Source organism: Strix uralensis, chromosome 1 (assembly GCF_047716275.1).
Source record: "Strix uralensis isolate ZFMK-TIS-50842 chromosome 1, bStrUra1, whole genome shotgun sequence".
NCBI classification, from domain to species: domain Eukaryota; kingdom Metazoa; phylum Chordata; class Aves; order Strigiformes; family Strigidae; genus Strix; species Strix uralensis.
Window position 1 is genome coordinate 55,744,224 of NC_133972.1, and position 18,346 is coordinate 55,762,569.

Genomic DNA, 18,346 nt, shown 5'->3' on the forward strand with positions numbered 1-18,346 from the left:
CTATTGAGAGGGCTGATAAATCTCTGTCCTCAGTCACTGTGGCATAAGCTGCTGTGGCCAGCACTGGCACAGTGTAGCTTGTGCAGGGTTAACCACTGTAGCCTGCAACCAGCAACTGATCTGGAACAGCTCTTTGGCTTGAGTTCATAATCTACCTCAAGGTGTACTGGCATCTTAAGGTAAACCAGCCCTTAGAAGGAATTAAGGCTGAAGCTGAAGGCTTAGTCCTTGGTGAGTTAAATTCATACTTTGTTCAGCTTGAGAATAGCTGAAAGAGCTGGAGTGCATTTATCCTCAGCCAGCTGAGGGCCAGGGGGCCCCCTGAGCAGCTTTGTAACTTCAAGACCAGTTTAAACTACATTATTCGTGGCTGCTGTAGCAGGCTCTTGCTTCCAGCTGCATGGCCCCTTGCTCTGATATGCTTCATCATGCCAGCCAGGTCCAGCCATGCCCCTTCAGCAGAAGGAAATGCTTACACCACCTTCATGCCAGGAAGGGTTTCCCCATGTTGAGGGGGATTTCTGTCTGCCCCTTTTTGGGAGTTTTCTGGATGGTTTTCAGTGAGGGATTATGAAACAGCTGGAAACCTTTATGTCTTAAACTGGAGATTCTGGAAACCTTATTCTTATTTATTAGCATCTGACTGATCTCTATCTATGATCTTTGTAATGTGCTGCCATGTGGGAGCCTGGAGTTTGGAATGTGAACTTGTCCCTTATTCCCCGGAAGGAAACAGTTCCTACCAGCACAATGCAGGGAAGTAACATTGGCATGCTCTGAAGGGAACCTCAGAAACTCCTTTAGTATAGAAAAAAACTTGGCTTATCGCAGAGTAAGCAAAGGTGGTGCAGAAGGGAAGTAAGGAGAGAAAATGAGGATATCTTCACCTCTGGCAGAAACAGTCAATCTGTTACTGGAGAGTCCCACCCAAGCCAAGGGGATTAAACACAACCTGCAAATACAGCTGGCACTGGGGAGGAGGGAGGGAGGGAAACTGCATTGCACAGAGGCACTTCATGAATTTGCTATTTGTTTAAATGCAAGAAGATAGTTTAAAAAAACCTGAAAAAATCCTTCATTTCAACAAAATACAAAGCTAAAAGATAATTTCAGACATAAATTTAAAATGTTTCACTCTAAAACCACTGCACAGCATCCTTTCTTCCTTTGCATCCCCCACCCCTTTCCAAACTGTGGGATCACCAGCAGCCCTCCAGCCCTTCAGCAATGCTGACTGTGAAAGAGCAGTGTGGAGAGGTGTCCTGCGAAGGCAGGCCAGCCAGCCATCGTATTTCTCGTTGCACTAGTACTCCACAATATCCCTCTGCTCATAAAACAGGGCAGAGCTAGAAATAGTGTGTGCTGACTAAGCCAACTGGATGACCCTGGAGACAAATTTTGAGAGGAGTAAAAGCATTCACCTCTGCAATATCAGAATGCAGAGACCAAGAATGGGAACAACATCCAAGATAAGTCAGCTCTATCTCTTAGTCAGGTCGACACCATCAGTGTCCTTTAGGACACTTTTGCATTATTAGTCCCTTTCTTTTATTTGAAGCAAGAGTGGATTGTATCACATGGTTGAGGAAACAATGATAAACACTTACCCAACCCTGTTAATAAATCACTTGCAAGACTATGCCTGACTGTGCTTTAATGGAGGAAATGGGAGTAACTGAAAACTGACCTCTTTACTGCTCCACAATTATTAATGCAAAAGATTTTAAACTCATGTTCCTAGTTTTTGGAGTTTGAGTTTTCTGCCCAAATCTACCCTCTCCCCCACTCCCAGTAAACTGTACAGGATATTAAAAATGGTATGAAAGCTGTGGAAGCGGCAAACTAAGGATTTTAAAAGCTGCTAGTTATTGATTAAGTGAAAAGGACCTGCTGCCAGTGACAACTTGTTTTTCCCTTTTCAAGTTCATGGTAGCAGTTTATGTAACCCCATTTTGAGAAAACTTGCTAGAAAACAATATTGTAAAACTGCCAGCTCCCTGGTGGAGAAAACTAGCAAACTTTACTTAGTTTTGTAAAACCATGGATATAAATAGTGAGTGGGCCTGTGTGGCTCTGTTTTTGTTTTCCTGGAGTTTGCAAGCACACTTTGTGTCACTGACATGCCACAGAGTGCACTGTGTGATTAAGTTAGTTTAATTTTGTCAGTATTTGGCATTTGCTGATGCAGAAGGAAATCTTGTTCTCTGCTGTGTCTACATGTGGATGAAAGGAATAAAATATTTACTGTACAGAGCTGAGAGACCAGATGCTTCTTTACTTCAGAGACTTTTAGCGAATGGGAAGTCAGGAAGTGCTGCAATTCATTATTTTGTCTCTGGCATGAAATTTGGGTATGGAATTTATTACGTTTTTAATAAGAAAAAAAACTTTTTTTTTTTTTACCTGGTTGTAATGTATTGTCTATTACTGTTGGTTTTTCTGTATTCAGCACTGTAGTACCACCTGGAAAAGAAATTATGCATATCATGACACATGGGACACAACAAGGGACACAGCAGTCATTAGGAATATCTTATATATAAATCTGAAATATTGCCATCTTTATTAGACATGTAGGTAACTGAGTATGTGAGCTTCAGCATGAAATTATGACATTAAAGATCTGGTTTCCTTTATCAAAAAAGAAAACAAGAAGTCATCATTAAATAAAGCTGCATAACTTTGGAGTCTTTGCGAACACCAACTAATCAACCCTCACCATGTCACTGTGGCCTTTGTTGTTTTATAGACACTGATTTGCTCCAAATCATATGGGAAGTCAACAGCTGATCTCCGTAGCACCTCCGAACAGTCACCAGTTTGTGCATTCACCCATGACATGTTGTTTCTTATATCAGGAATGTGAGGTCCTCTAGCCCCTGTCACGCTGGCTCCTCCCTGTGTGTTGTGTCATAGCTGCATAGTGAGACAAGCTCACAAGAGAGGTGCATGGGAATCGCCTGACTTTAGGCTATAGTCTAAGGCAGGTTTCACTTCTGTCTCAAAGAGCAGGAGGAATTAAGGACTTCCCGTTTGTGTTCTTCAAGCAGATGAACAAGAGGTGAGTGGGGTCATGGCCCTCTCCTAAACTCACTAATTGATATTTTTAAAATACTTGACTTTTTAAAGCAAGCCTTGTATTGATAAAGGAAACAAAAAGTAAATTAGCACAATTATAAATGCACAGTGGGGTGCTGATTACCAGTCAATGGCTTTTCTCCAGCAAGCAAGTGCTTAAAGCATTATAGAAAGGATGACTATGATGACTTCCAATGACAATGAATGCCCAAGCTATATCAGCTTTATGTTTGTGAGAATGATCTGATGGGAAATGCTATAAGCCACACAAATAGAGTAGCTCTGTATGGGGTCCAAATAGAGCAGGAAGGAATCTGGCCTACAGCACAATTACAGTTAATTGCAAGGGAGGCTTCATTGTGATACTCACATATGTGCAAGTGCTATCAGGGAAGTGACTTTAACAGTCATACCCATGAGGACCACAGGCACCACACTTGCGTTGGGAGTGGATGAAAGAGGGTAAAGCACTGAGAAAACCCCCTCTACACTGCCATGCTATCTTTAATGGGCCATGAGATTTACATACTTGCCTTCTATGCACTTTGGAGGAAGCAAAGAATGTTTACAATTAAATTATTGGTAAAATCGCTTCTGTGCATTTTAGTGTTATAAGTAACATCATACATACAATGCAGTGTTCCTAAAGTGTCCAGAATAACTAGGCATGCACCGCTCAGGATTTCTAGGTAGTATAGTAATAAATGATACTAAAGTGTCTACACTTTTGTAGAAGTGCAATGCAACAATTTTCAACTTTAGTACTGAAATAGGTTCAATTCCCCCAAAGAGCTGGTGCTCAGGAAGGCTGGTGGCTGTTCCCTTGTCTTAGAGATTATAAACCGCTCCCTAGGCACAACCTGCAAAAATTGCCAGAGGGACTCTCTTCTGCTCAATAAGCTTTCCCTAAGGGATGTGTGGGATGCAGTCCTGAGCTCCCTGAAGTGCAGAGACTATGAGTGAACCAGGAAGATGCTTGCACAGATCTATCTCCTTTCCTCACACAGCCTCCATCTATGTGAAATATGTCTCTACCTACTGGGCTTTGCAATACAGCCCTCAGTGCAGGGCTTTGCAGGAAGCCCCAGTGTTTCCTGACCTGGTTCTTTCCTTTCAGAAAAATAACTAACTTACAATGTTTAGTAACACTGAAAACTTTCTGAGCTACCTTAGCACAATATAGACTATTTTATCAGAATCCCTGCATAGCTGTTTTCAAAAAGAATAAGATTAATCTGCAACACTGACTTGAAAAACAGTGATAGTGTCTGTGCAGTGTCTTTTCCACTCAAGAACTGTTTTTCAATTTATGATTTGCAACATGCATTTACAGGAGACATTGGCAAAGCTCAGAACGTGTTCAATGCTGAAACTGCACTTTCATTTGTATCTGCTGTTGGATGTTCTACTTGGCTGCTCCAAAAAGCCAATCTCTTACCTAAGGTTTACCAATGTCCTCTTGGACAGCTATTGCCAGATTTTAATGCTATTTCATATCATGGATATAAGAAGCAATAAACATTTATTAGATAAGCACACCAGAGAGCAGTGATGAAATAACTTGTGTCACTGTGCCCAAAAATAAGTTCAATTACTGTAGATCTATAGACCTGCTACAGGAAGATCTCATCAAAGAGGGCCAGAGCTTTGTGGAGTAAGTGACCTCCAGGAAGAGATCAAAAACCTAGTGGTGCAGTGTCAGGTCTCTCAGAAGGACAGTGGTTCTGTGCAAAAGTGGGAGAATATGAAAACTATCAAGCTTCCTCTGCTCCAGATGCAGACTGTGTTATGTCTCTCCCTCCTATTTTTCTGCTCACTGGCAGCTCGGAGAACATCAGCCCCTCTGTGGCTGTAATGCAGTGTTGGTGGGGAAGCTCATGGAAATATTTCTGGTGGTATATGTGTGAGTATGCTTGGATGAAACAAATCTACTTTGTTTCTGTCTGGGAAAGGTTTGGGGCTGAGATTTGAGTCCTAAACTAAATTTTAGGTATGGAAGTATATACATATCTTGAACCTAAACAATATTTCATTTTGAGTTCTTCAATCTCAGACAATAAACCTCAAAACGTTTGTCCAGCTTTTTTCTTAATAAGAGAAAGTTTGATTAGGACATTTGATTAGACACAATTCCTGCTCAGAAAAATTGCCCTCTCTTCCAGCTAGTCACTATTATTTGCTTCAGAAATTACATAGCTGAGAAAACAATCAAAAGTATTGTCCTATGTAAAAGGCAGATGCCTATGTTTTGACAGCACTGACAATATGAACTGCATACCAATGTCCATTTATGTTGAGTGATTTAATCAGTGCAAGCGTTTAGCTGGTAACTGGTGATGGATATGAGCTACAATGAAGCTGCAATGGAATGAGGATGGTTTCTGCACCTGTCAGTTGGTAGTCATCACCTGTGCCACTGTGACAGTTTGCCTGGTCATCATCACACTCATCCACGGGTTTGCCTTCAGAAACAGTAGGAACAGCGGTAGGAGCTGAAACAAAACCCAGTTGTTCAGTTAAAACATGTGCTGGAGAATCGGCATGCAATTGGCAGTAACATTTTGATGAGCACCATATGCTGTCTTCATGTGTTGCATCTGAGGAATGAAGTCACTCTACTTTGCAGGTTAGTTAGCATTTCTTTGCAATGGGATGTATCTGTTCTGCCTCCTTGCACTAAGGCACTCTGCTGTATTTGAGCTCAAGGGCTGAGCGGAGTTGGGCAGCAAAGCCCTGGACTGTCTATTCACTGGCTGATGAGTGTTTGTTTTTCCTACCAATGAAGAGTGAAAGCCTGGCAAGGCAGAATGGGAGTCTTGGGACACGGGTGTGGGGTAGAAAACCCATCGTTTTATTGCAGGCCAAAGTGCCTGTGAGTGGATTTGTACAGAGGAGCAGGAGGTGTGCATGCTCAAGGTGGTAATTCTCCAGCACTCACTACATTGCTGAAGAAACCTCTCTGCAGAGCACATATAAGAGAGGAAATAGCTGAGCAGAGTCCTGGTAACAGTGGCAGGAAGGCAGTGTAATGTAGAATCACTTTGTGCACAATGAGGAGATCTGGAAGGAGTTTCTTTTGTTTTTGTTGAAGTTATAAATAAATAAGACATCAGTGATGTCAGTCATCCCTCCCGGCCACCTGCCTGCTTCTCATTGGCGATGACTTTCCAGTAGCTGCTGCATAACCAGTAAAAGTCTGACCTTTGTTATTACAGTTAAAATCTTGAGATTTGTGCAAGATACCAGAAAATATATCTATACCTCAGTATCTTCAAAACATACCACATCTGGAAAATCAGAATACAGATACTTGGTGTTATTTTAGGTTTATGTTTTATGCTGGAAGTATAGTTCCCTGGCTTAAGATAACCACTCTGGGAATGTGATGCAGGCTTTTGTCCGTTCTCACCTACTGTTATTTTCATTAACAATCTTTTACTCTCATTATAAGCAACGCAATAATGCATCCCTTTGTCAGATTCTTCTTTGCCCTTCTACTGCCACCAGAGCCTGCTGGCCACATAAGATCATATGCACTGACAGCTTGGCCTGAAAATGTCAGGAGGGGTGGTAGTTTCTGAAGTAGCTATATTCTGGGATGAAACATGGCTCTTTCCCTAGTTAAAGAAACAGTTCTGTACGTATTATGAATTATGCAGAGTGTCTCTTCCCCACATCACTTTAAAAACCCCTCTGGGAGCTCTCTCTAGCTTTCTACATCCAGTTAACTTTCTTATCTTGATCTTCATGCCCCTCTACAGCCTCAAGCTTGCCTACATCTCGGCCATCATTTCATATAAGCCCCTTGGGATGCTTCGAACACACAAAACTTCCCCTTGCTCATTACTGCTGGAAAGCTGATTTCTACTCCTGTCTGTGCCTACCTCCATGCTTCTTTTCTCATCTCAACTCCTTTCTTGTTCAGCAAATCTCAAGTGACTTCTCTTCATTCAACTCCCTCCTTAAGATACAGTTATACAACAAAGTTTTCTTATTATGTTTCTCCCATGGGTAAACGGGAATTGACCACATCTGCCCATAGGCGACCTACAGGTGAACACCGTTCAAAAGTACACCATAGCAGAAAGAAAAATGCAAGGAAAATTGTACTTGCTGCTGCAGTTTGCCTAAAAGCAAAGGTGTTTTGCCTGGTCAGTCTCCTCTTTGGCTCTTCCATCTCACTGAGCAATGTGTTCTTGTAAGGTGGTCCACGGACTCACTTCTTGATGTCTAGGTGGCTAAAGGAGCCCTGTGGCCAAAGGGCTTTGCCCACAGGTTGTGAGTTTACATAAGGCAGGTGCTGGGTTTTCTTTTTTCTGAGCAAGTAGTACAGTAGTCTTCAGGAGCTAAGTATTCCCACAGGAAATGAGGATTTCCTGCAGGAACCAAGAAGTATTTCCAATCTCCCCACTTTCCGGGCCAAGTAAAAAGCATACTTATTCAATGTGGCCTTCACTAAAAAAACAGCACAGAACTCATCAGTTCTCACAGCAAATGCCTCCCACTCTTCCGCCTTGGGGGAGAAATGGTGAGAAAGACATGGCAAAGCAGTCCGTTCCATTCATCTTGGGAGCCTGTTCAGCTACTTCTATACAAGGTATCATATGAAGCTCTGAATAACACAGTTTGTTATTCTGTGTATTGTTAAGCTGTGTGGTTTATAAGCCATGTCACTATACCATCATCCACCAGATAAAATTGTGAAATTCACATAGTGTTATCTGTAGTTATCTATGAACTTAAATAATTATTGTTTATGTAACAGGAATCAAAGCTTGACTTCATGTCACAGTCCAAGGATAAATGTCTAAACTTTGCTTTTCCTGGTCTTTCATCTCTTACATACTCTTGCAAAATTAAAGCTTGGTAAAGAACAAAGAGGGCCCCTTTACCCCCCAAAAGGAACAACACAGACACTGTCCAGCCAAGGAATCATGGCCCATCATAGTGTCTGGTGTGACTTTCACATCCTTTGAAGGAGCAAGGGACATAATTGCTATATTTAGTGCCAAGCTCCCTCTGCAGTCTCAGAAAACATCTCTTCCAGGGTTGTATCATGGTAACATAAAATTTAAGTTCCTGTCTTTTTTCTCTCCTAATAGCTCTATGCTTCTCAAAAGTATAATCATAAGGCTGCTTAAGGGAACAGAAAACCATGTGGAGAATATCACTGTGATTCAACAAAGGAATGGGAGAGAGAATAATATTTGTGCCTTGGGCATATTCAAATGTCTGCAGAGAAGGAACTGATTAGACTAAGAAACAGCACTAATGGCAGTCATGGAAGCGAGAATCCGACACGCTGCCTGTACCAACACAGCAGTGTTCAGCAGTAGTCTGAACAGTAGAGAATGTATTTATGAAAATAATAAAGTGCATTCGTCTCTAGCAGAGCAATTACCTTCGAGTTCACAGCCCAGCAGCTCCATTCGCAGACCCAGTCCTCCATGTGTGGCTCTCTCAGGGTAGACGCGGATGAATCTCGTTGATACAGGTTCAAAAGTCCGCAGTTCAGGCGTGTCATAGTTGTTGTTGCCTTCAAAAGTCTGCAGAGCATGACAAATGCTACTTGTTAAAATAAAAAAGCTATTGTCAACAACCATCTTTTTTCCTTCATTCTCTAGTCTTTGAATTAGGTGAGCAGTAGGCCAGATTCTAACCACTTAATAAGTGTCAGGCATTCTTGTCCTAAATGAGAATGGAAAATACATAGTTAAAGCCTCTCGGAAAAGTAATACATTTCATTTTTCATAAACTCAGTAGCAACCAATCCATCAGGGTCATAACAAGAGCTGAGTGTTTAATGAGACATGATTTTAAATGACGCTCTGATCTGGGGTTTAACTGGGTGACATTTTCAACACTTCTCAGGGAAAAAAAATGGCTGAGGTGAAGATCCTGTCACCTTTTAAGTGGTTACAATAATAATCCAACTATTCAAGAGAAAATTTCAATCTGATTTCCCCCAGTGACAATTTCACAAGTTGTAGTTATTTCAAAAGGCATAAATTAAACTCCAGGAACAGTAGCTGCAAGAGTTCTTCCAGTGAGCCTGCTATTGAATAAGAATAAAAAGAAAGAAAGAAAGAAGAAAGCTGCTTCCTGACAAAACTGCAATATAATCCAACAGGCAAGGCAGGTCAGCAAATCTACATTTCAGACAAAAATCTCTTCTCTGAGTTGTGCTCTGGGTTCTTCAGCCATAATGCAGCTCTCAATGGCATTTTTTTGATACCTTTGGCTTCTCTTGTCAGTGATCTTTTGCATACAGAACAAGTTATAATTTGTACTTATAGCTACACCTCAGGTGCCTCCATGGAGATGATCGGTCCTTAGAATGAATTAACTGTACAAAGAAACAGTCCTTGCCATGAAGAGTTTATAAACCAAGATAGGCAAAAGGAACTATTTTTACCCTATTTTATGGTAAAAAATGGCTTCAGAATATCATGTATAGAACACTCTAAAGTCCAAAATATGAAAACGTATATGACAATGAAGTAAAAGTAAAGTATTTTCTGCTTTTCTTTTCTATGAATTAGTTAAATGGCAAAACATTAAAAAGTTCTTTGAACTAGAGTTCAAATTTGGGATTAGAAGTGCTATTATAAGATACTTCCAACTCATAGCTGTGAAGCCTGAAGCCTTCTTCAGGAACAAACCACCAGATGCCCTTCATTTTGGATGAGAACAAAATCCAACCTGCAATGAACAGAAGTTGATCAAGGGCAAAGAAAACAGAGACCATGGGAAAAGCTGGCTCTATTTCCCAAGGCACAAAACCAGCATACGTAAACCTGATTGCTGCTTGTATTTTCAGTGCAGTCCTAAAAGCCTTGCTTGTTTTTACTGTACACCTCTGTATTATGAACCAATGGTCCCCAAACCTTTCTGGCCATTGGTTAGAGTGCAAGTCGCAAAAGTCAGCGATGATGTCAGACTATGACCAACTAAATTAAAAAAGTAATTTCAGCATTAATGCTTCTGCTCCTACTTCCTAGGGGAAATTATACCTTCAAGGTGGCTTCAAAGTGCACTGGTTGACCTGGTGTTCTGCCAGTGCTTGGAAGACAGTTGTCAAGAATTCACATGTAGATGGCCTGTCAGATCTAATTAACATGGAATTGCATATTATTATATTTGAATAGCAATATAGTGCAAACGATCAGAAAAGCTACCTACCATATGAGAAAGAATGAATGCCATTTTATGTGTAAAAAGTAGACAGACACATGTATCTGAGGAATCCTTGCTTCCTTTTTAATAGTAGTCTTAATAGCAACATATAATAATGAAAACTGTTTTATAAAAGACATCAGTACTGGAGTACTGACACATAGACATTAGAATTCAATAAGCATCTAGAATTATATTGAATCATTGTCCTTTGTAGTGCAGAGCTGCCTGTGATTCAATTTTGACTGTTCATTTAAAACACATACTGATATTCTTTGTGGGGGAGGAGAGAGGAGTATACAGTAAAACTTCACTTTGTCAGTGTCTTTTATGCAGGCTATGTCACAAATTGCTTTACTTTGTTACAAAGATAAGTTATAATAAATAATAGCTAAACAAAAGAGAAGCTGAAGTGGTGAGAGGAAAAAAAATCTTTTTAATATCTTTTGAAATCAAAATAAACATTGCAGAAAAATCTGAAAAAGTTGTTCCAAATGGCAGGATATTCAGAAGTTTCTTGTACCAGAAATGATGAGAGGAGGTGTAAAGAAACCAAAAAAAGTGGAAGGAAGAAAGAAGTATGAAAGAGAAAGATTGCTTTATGGAGTGAGCTTGAGTAAAACTATGGACAAGAAATACAAATTGGGTCTGAAATGAAAATGGGGTTCTGCATGGTCGTTTGAGGATTTGTGATGTTCACTCCTCTGAGTGCTTAAGCTAGGCTAAAGCGGGAAACATTCTGCACATTCAAAACCAGGAGAAATTGAGTTAGCCAAAGAGGAAGGACTTATGGTAGTCCTAGTGAAAGGAACTGCAGGCATGGATGACAAGATCATGTTGAGAAACAAGGTGATGTTTCATCTTTTGGACATATTCTGTTGTTATGTTTAGCTTGTCATTGTTCTTTCTTTTCCTAAAATGCAGTTGTTTGTTTACTGAAAGTCAAGACTTTAGCCAAGTGAAACGATGTGTTTCATTTCATATAACAGGGCTGTTTCTAATCCACATTCCTGCTGTGACTCATTATAGCTTGCTGTCCCATCCAGCTCCACTTACATTTAAAAATACTTCATTCCAGTATTAACATTTTAAATCCCTCAGACTCCCAAATCATGGGATTTATCTGATTCTCTTTAAAGAAAACTTGCGCTTCGGAAGAAAGTTTATTAAATGTCTTGAATTTTTGGGAAGGATTATAATTATACCACAAGAGATTCAAGAGATTTGAATTCCAGACCTCTCCATTCCATTAATCTTGAAAGTTAATTTCTAGTAGTGATGAAAGCTGAGGATGGGCTCAGTGCATTAGTTAGCACACTAGTTTTCTTGTCAAACTGCTAACTTCTGACAATGATGGCAAGTGCTTGTATTAGAAAACAGAAAGCCATGCAGCAGACGGCACACTGCTTTGAAAGCATATGGCATTATTTTTTTCCCTCATTGAGCCACATGTAGAAGTACATGTCAAAACAACATCTATTTTAGAAAGAAAATGGTTAGATCCCATTGTTGATTTACACTCTCTTCACACTTTATGATGAAGTCAAAACTCATGGTAACAAGAGAAAGGAGCTGACTGTAAAGGCTGAATTCATTTACTTTTAATCCCCAAAACAAATGATGAAAAGTGATGAGAAGTGAGAAAATGCAGACATATTCAGTGAGATTAAAACAGGAGGGAATGAAGTCCAATATTTACCAAATGTGCCTGGAAAAGCTACATCCATGGGCCCACTCAGATTTTCCTTTAAGGGAACACAGGTTTGTCCAATGGATGAGTCTATATAGCAAAACAGCTTCTACATCTAATTTTCAGACTAACACAGATGAGCAACTCTCAGGATTCCCATCTGCCAAGCATCACATCGGTTTGCCTTTTGAGGGAACATTTTGGTATATTATTCCCTGATCATCCCAGTACTGCAGCATCAGTTCGTGAATGGGACTGTGTGCCCACTGGTTTCCTCAAGGAACAGGGCAGGGGGACTTAAAAAAGGGTTGTGTCTTTTGAGGCAAAAATGCACTTTGTGAGCAATGATAGCAAAATGGGATGGAAGACTTAACAAATGGGATTTGGGGTAAATAACCTAAACACTCAATCCAATTTGTCCTGAAAAGCACACATTCAAAGACAAACCAAAATAGGTAAATTCCCAGAAATTTTTCTGGGCCACACTAATTTTGTTTTCCTTGGCATCTAACCCAGCAATTCATTTGGCCCTCCCCTGTCTTGCAGTTTCTGCTTGAACCTATGAACCAGCTGCCTTTTATTGCCAAGCAACCTTCAAAATACTTCACTTGTGACAGTACAACAGTACTTTTCACTCAGGATGGGATAACATATCAAAAACTCCATCACTTTCTTTTGGAGGGACTTGGATCAGACCATTACAGAGAGCCTGTGAAGCTTTCAGAGCAGTCTACAGGCAGTTCAGAAATCCAACAGGTACCCCATTGAGTTAAATAACACCATTCTCATTCTACAGCTCAGACAAAAGAGAAGCAAAAGAAAAGTAACTCAGTGTCTCAAGTAAGTTTGTTCAGTCAGTGGAAAAACTGCAGAGGAAACTCTACTTTTTTGGAAGTGTTGCATATTACCATTTTATGGGATTTTGCAGTAACCTAAGGGCCACGGAGGCACACCACCCTTGTCAGAAGTCAAGTCTGAGCTAGCTGTTGAATAAACAGAACCTTTGCCACAGAGAATGTCCTAAGGCCAGCTCCTGCCTTCAGGCATGGGATGGTTCCCACAGCATCCCTTCAGGGCTGCTGCCCTAGGAGTCCTACTTGGCTTCACCCCAACTGTGTGCCTTTTCTAAGGTCAGAGTTAGATGTGTAGAAATTTAAGGTAAACTTTTTTTTTTTAATGCAACCTCTTTTAGTGCAGAGCTTTCCTCCTTACCTTTATCTTTTTCTTGCTGGAATCCATGATCATTTTCCAATCTGATCCATTGTTGCTATAGCCAATTTTGAATTTTTTCATGAACACTTTGTTTTCTCGGTGTTTGCCTCCTTGGACAATTATGCCCCTCACTTTTTTTTCTTCACCAAGGTCTATTTGAAGCCATTCATTTGTATATGGATGAGTAGTTGGTGGCAGCGCCCAACCTGAACGGCTTGTTATGAGGCGAGCATTTTCTGGGATCCAGTTTCGATCAACTTGAGTAGATGCAGTAATCTGAGAGTCAGGAATGAGCCCAGACACCATACCCAGCATCCCAGAGCAAGGATAATCTACAGAGAAAAAAACAAATAATTAAAATAGTCACTCTGAACAAGCACCAAAACAGAAACAGGACACATCAGTTAATTCAACTATCATAAGCAATTACTTATTTCTTTCTTATATCCAAAATAATCCCTTTGGATTTGTATATAATTTTCATTTGTTCAAACTTGCACATCCTAGTTTTGGCAGGAAGTACCAAAATACCACAAGTATTTCTGGCCTGATGGGAACCAAAAGGATCAGAAAATCCTATGCTATTCTTGTTTTCTATTCTTCTTGTTAAGGCACAGAGTGCAGGGTCACATCTGAGTTTGTGAATATTTCCCTAGAGAAAACCTCCAAAATCAGCCAAAACCTGGTTGCAGATTAGTTAATTTTGGTGACACTGGAAATGGAAATCTTTTATATATTCTGTAAAACAAAATTTATTGCCTTACTTGAGATTTTCCTATTGTATTTCTTGGAACTCTCAGGTATTTTCAAATGACACAGAAGATAAATAGTTGCTTCTTTTATGGTCCCAGATAAATACAAATTAGAAGTAGGAAAAGCTGCTAACAAAGAATGAAGATTTCCAATATAGAATGTAACAGCAGTTCAGCTGATATTACCTTCATCTAATCTGAAAAAATTTCATAGAATGATCTGGAATTCTATAACAGAGTAATGAGTAATCTTATTTTCCTGCTGTATGGAAACCAGTCCTCAGGAACATTTTCAAGAGTCAAGAAACACCTTAAGGGGGAAAAAAATATCCCTAGAACTATGAAAAAGTAGTGCCAATAAAATGTATTAAGTGCTATAAAATGACGCTAGGTATTTTTTAGAAAAATCAGCTTTGTAAAAAATATCAAATCATTAGTATTTTATTTAATCTATAACTTTTGTATTTTTACTTTACATATAAAAACGCCTCCATTTTGTAGGAGTTATAGAAATCCTAAAACTAGAAAAAAAAGACTTCTAAAAAAATGTCTGCTTGTGCCTTTTTTTTTTCTGAACAGTATTTTGATGATAATGAATGCCTTTTGCGTTACTTCAGAAATCACTTTGGACAGTTATTTTGGTAGTTGACTGTGTGATATAAAGGAGCTACATTCCAATACTGATCACTAGCAGGAACCTGACTATGTATGTCTAGTTGCTTTAATAGGCCTCAGATCTAAGTGTACCTTGCAATGCTTTTAAACCTAGTTATGTATGTTTGTTCCTTGGGAAACCTGCTGCGAACTACCTACAAATAGCAGGCATGAGAGAGAGGGACTGGAGGGTTAGGAAGGAAAAACAAGATGGCAATTTGCAAAATTTCTGTGTATCTCAGGTATTTTGCATGGAGCTGTAAAACAATTGCAAGAATAGTAATTAAAACTTTTTTTTTTTTCACTTAAAGCTGAACATCTAAAAGATAATGCCAGAACAACATTCAGATAACACAATGTTTGTGTTGTCGTGTTTTATTTTCTCTATGCTTTTTTTTTACAGTTCTACATTCAGGCCACAGTGGAAATAGTGAAGATGCATTTCACTGATAACCCCACCGCATAGGCATAATAAATTCCCTTGGTTTTAAAAGCGTTCCCAAGACCTACCTGTTATCTTGCAGCCATAAACTTCAAATCTCAGTGATACTCCATTTTCCCAAGACACAGGTCTAATTCGCACAAACCGTGTTAAAACTGGTTTGGCAAAAGGTCTGTAAACAACCTCAGTGGGATTGCTATTCCCTTGAAACACCTTTGTGTGGAAAGAAAAAGTATATATTTATTAGGTTTTCTCTTAAATGGTGTTTAGAATTCTGTGTTTTACAGATGGTTATGATACAAGGTCTAACCAGGGTTGTTTGAAGAGGGGTATGAGACAAAAGACTTGCATGTGGAACTATTTCATTAAACTCTTAACACAATTGTTGCAGACAGATAAGCTTTCCTTGGGGAGGAAAAAAGAAGATGTAAGGTGTTCAATGATACTAAAAAACACTTGTCACCTGCAGAGTCCCATAAAACACCATAACGCTGCAGAGCAGACCAGGAGAGCTCAGGGCCATCTTGAGAGCAGACCACCTGAGTGCAACAAGGGTCTGCCACTCCCTGCCTATTTTGAGGTGTTCCTAATGCCCAGATCTGTATGCAGGAATGACATACACTGGTCTTTGTCATCCAAGGACTGCCATGTCCTGGAAGAATCCCTCAATGCCCCATTAGGACAGTTTTATTCCTTGTACGCTCATAGAATGATGCAAAAAGCCACAGAACCTCAGGCCCAAATTAAAGGTTTGGATTTCAATTAGACCACATAAAAGTCCTATATGGAGTTAGGATAAAAGCATATATTATTTTGCTTTTTGCAGAGTGTATCGTGCAAACCTTGCTTTGTTAACCTTCCATTTTTAAATCCTTTTTATCAAGTACTCAGACTTTCTTTCTCCTTGCATACAGAGATGGAAGTCTATTTAAAATCTATATAGCAGGCTCGAAGATTTTCTCTGTGTCCCCTGAGGCTAACAGTCAAATTAGATGAACAATGAGACTTCCACAAGAAGGGACAGGATTGTGCTGTGCTTTCATGTTGAGGATCCTGCAGATGCACTCCTTCCTAGCAGAGCTGAAACTTTGCAATGTTCTAGTCCAAAGAAGGTGATTCAGCTTCCTGCTTCTTTCTCACGTAGAGAGGACCACTTTCCTGTTGTTTTTCATGGATACAAACCCCTCTCCTTTTATGGAAGATTCTCCCATTTCTTACACACACTGTCTACTTTCCTGTTTGTTACTTGCAATAACTGCAGTAATTTGGAGCAGAGGCCAGCAGCGCACAGCTGTCAACTCATCAGGCTCAGTTATATCTCAAGTAATTTAATGTAGGAGTTTCATATCAAGAAGAGATTTTAAACAGAGCTACATTCTTTTCAGCAACTTTTTTTTTTTTGTCTGGGAGGACCTACTGTAGTTTTCTCAAGGTCTGCATCTGATAGAGAAAATGAGTCTTTTTGCAGAAGTACACAGTTCCTTATATGTGGTTAGTGCAATGCTTGTGTGAGGATGCCTTGAAGAGATCTGTGGCTGCCTGCTTTCGTTGTTCCTTCAGTAGCCAAGTCTCCTTAACTTTTCATTTGAATTAAGATGTCAGAGGGAGACTGGTGCATAGTTTTTTCTTGTCCCGATCAACAACAAAATATTGACATTTTAGAAAGCTGATTTTTTTACGAACCCTTTGAACAAATAACACAGGTTTAGGAAGTGTTCTCACTAATTAAGGACAGCATGTACAAGAGAAACTCATGTAAAATACACTCTTGGAAAGTTTACAAATAGAAGCTGGTAATGAAAATCAGCCATGGTCTGATTTTGAAAGAGGCATTTGTTCAGATTGCAGGAACCAGAGCCAGGAAACCCCGTGTCTCATACCAGCCACAGCGTTGGGTCCTCTTGTGACTTTGAGCAAGCCGGTTATTGTACTTTATACATCATTATACAGTGCCCACATTGTGGCATTTGACCTTCTAAAGTTCCTTCTCTGTAAAATGAGGATAATACCTGTCAAAGAGAAGCTTTCAAGATCCATTTTTTATTGTTTTACAAAGTGCTTCAAAGAAGAAAGATGTATGTGTTAAACACTGCTACCATTTTGATTAGATAAATGTGGTGGACTTGGCAGAGAGCACATACAGATGAATCAAGGACAAAGCAGTAACCAAATATTTAGAGCTAGATATGGTTACACTGATAGAGTTTAATATTACACAGCTCTTCTGGGTCTTCACAGAAGGGTCACAAAAAAGCTATTTTGAAGGGAGGTACCACAAAACCTTTCCAGTTGCATCAGCCCCTGGGAGCCTCTGGGGATGCTGCTCCTGGGCACATTCTGAGCAAGGTGGGAAGGGAGGCACAGCCTCATTGGGACTATTCATGTGAGAGTTGGAGCAGAACTGACTTCTCAGTAACGAGCTTTATGCTCATGGTAGCGGATAATGAAGATTTTTCTTACAAGTGTCTAAAGCTGTTTCCTTGGGAGGTCACAGAGAGCAAATCCACTGATAAATGGAAAGGTGATAAAAATCTACAAGGATGGAAAGATGTGCCTAATTATCTGTCTGCATGACCCCCATCATTGAGATGCTTGGAAGCCTAACAAACTACTAATGACTTGCTAGCACTCCTACAAGACAGCATGGCTACGCAGGGGGAACTGAGGCGCTGACACACTGCATATCCAGAGCTTCACTGCAGATAAGACATCTACATATTTTTTAAAATGTTTCCCATAATGTTTTTCTCAAGGTCACATAGAAAATCTCTGGCAAACTGGGAAACAGCAGCAACCACACAAATTACGGTAGGTACAACAGACAGGGCGGCACCTTGCACCCTTTTAAGCTGCTCTAGGCTTTGGATAAACAATCTTGGATTTGGGATGTTGTTAACCCTGATCAACCTGATTAAACCTGTGATACCTTATTCCTCTTTTTTTTAACAACTGATACTAACTAAATAGTTCAACAACCTATTTTTTGGCCAAAGAGAAATAAAAGGGAAAAGACTTACAGCAGGCTTGTTTCCCTCCTTCAGTGTAATCCAGTCCTCTCCGTTGGAGCTGACATCTACGCGGTATGTTTTCAGATAATATTCTTTCTTTGTTTCTTTTGAGATGGCTCCTTGGGTCCCAATGCCAGAAACAAAGCGGAGAAGACCTAGATCTACCTGTGGTAATGAATGAATTAGGACATGAGGACAATCAGTTCAGAGCACAACAACACTACAAAAGTGAGTCCCTCCACTCCCCTATGTTTTACAAAGATAAGTGTTTTATATAAAGGAAATTGCAACATATTGTTGATAATAACATAACCATAACGTCCTCTTTTGTAAA

At 39.9% G+C, this 18,346-nt stretch overlaps 1 protein-coding gene across 4 annotated transcripts in view; it reads right to left on the reverse strand.

Annotated features, from left to right (window-relative positions):
• The window catches only part of NRP1 (neuropilin 1), a 113,663-nt gene that overhangs the window by 15,751 nt on the left and 79,566 nt on the right, over nt 1-18,346 (reverse strand). For 2 of the 4 annotated variants that reach the window (XM_074867543.1, XM_074867553.1), the window contains exons 8-13: nt 18,022-18,177; nt 15,073-15,217; nt 13,157-13,488; nt 8,480-8,624; nt 5,487-5,570; nt 2,404-2,463 (exon numbers count right to left, since the gene is read on the reverse strand). In XM_074867543.1, the coding sequence (XP_074723644.1) occupies nt 2,404-2,463; nt 5,487-5,570; nt 8,480-8,624; nt 13,157-13,488; nt 15,073-15,217; nt 18,022-18,177 (922 nt within the window). Of the gene's footprint in view, nt 1-2,403; nt 2,464-5,465; nt 5,571-8,479; nt 8,625-13,156; nt 13,489-15,072; nt 15,218-18,021; nt 18,178-18,346 lie in introns of all 4 variants that reach the window. The other 2 variants (XM_074867533.1, XM_074867525.1) reach the window with 1 other exon arrangement.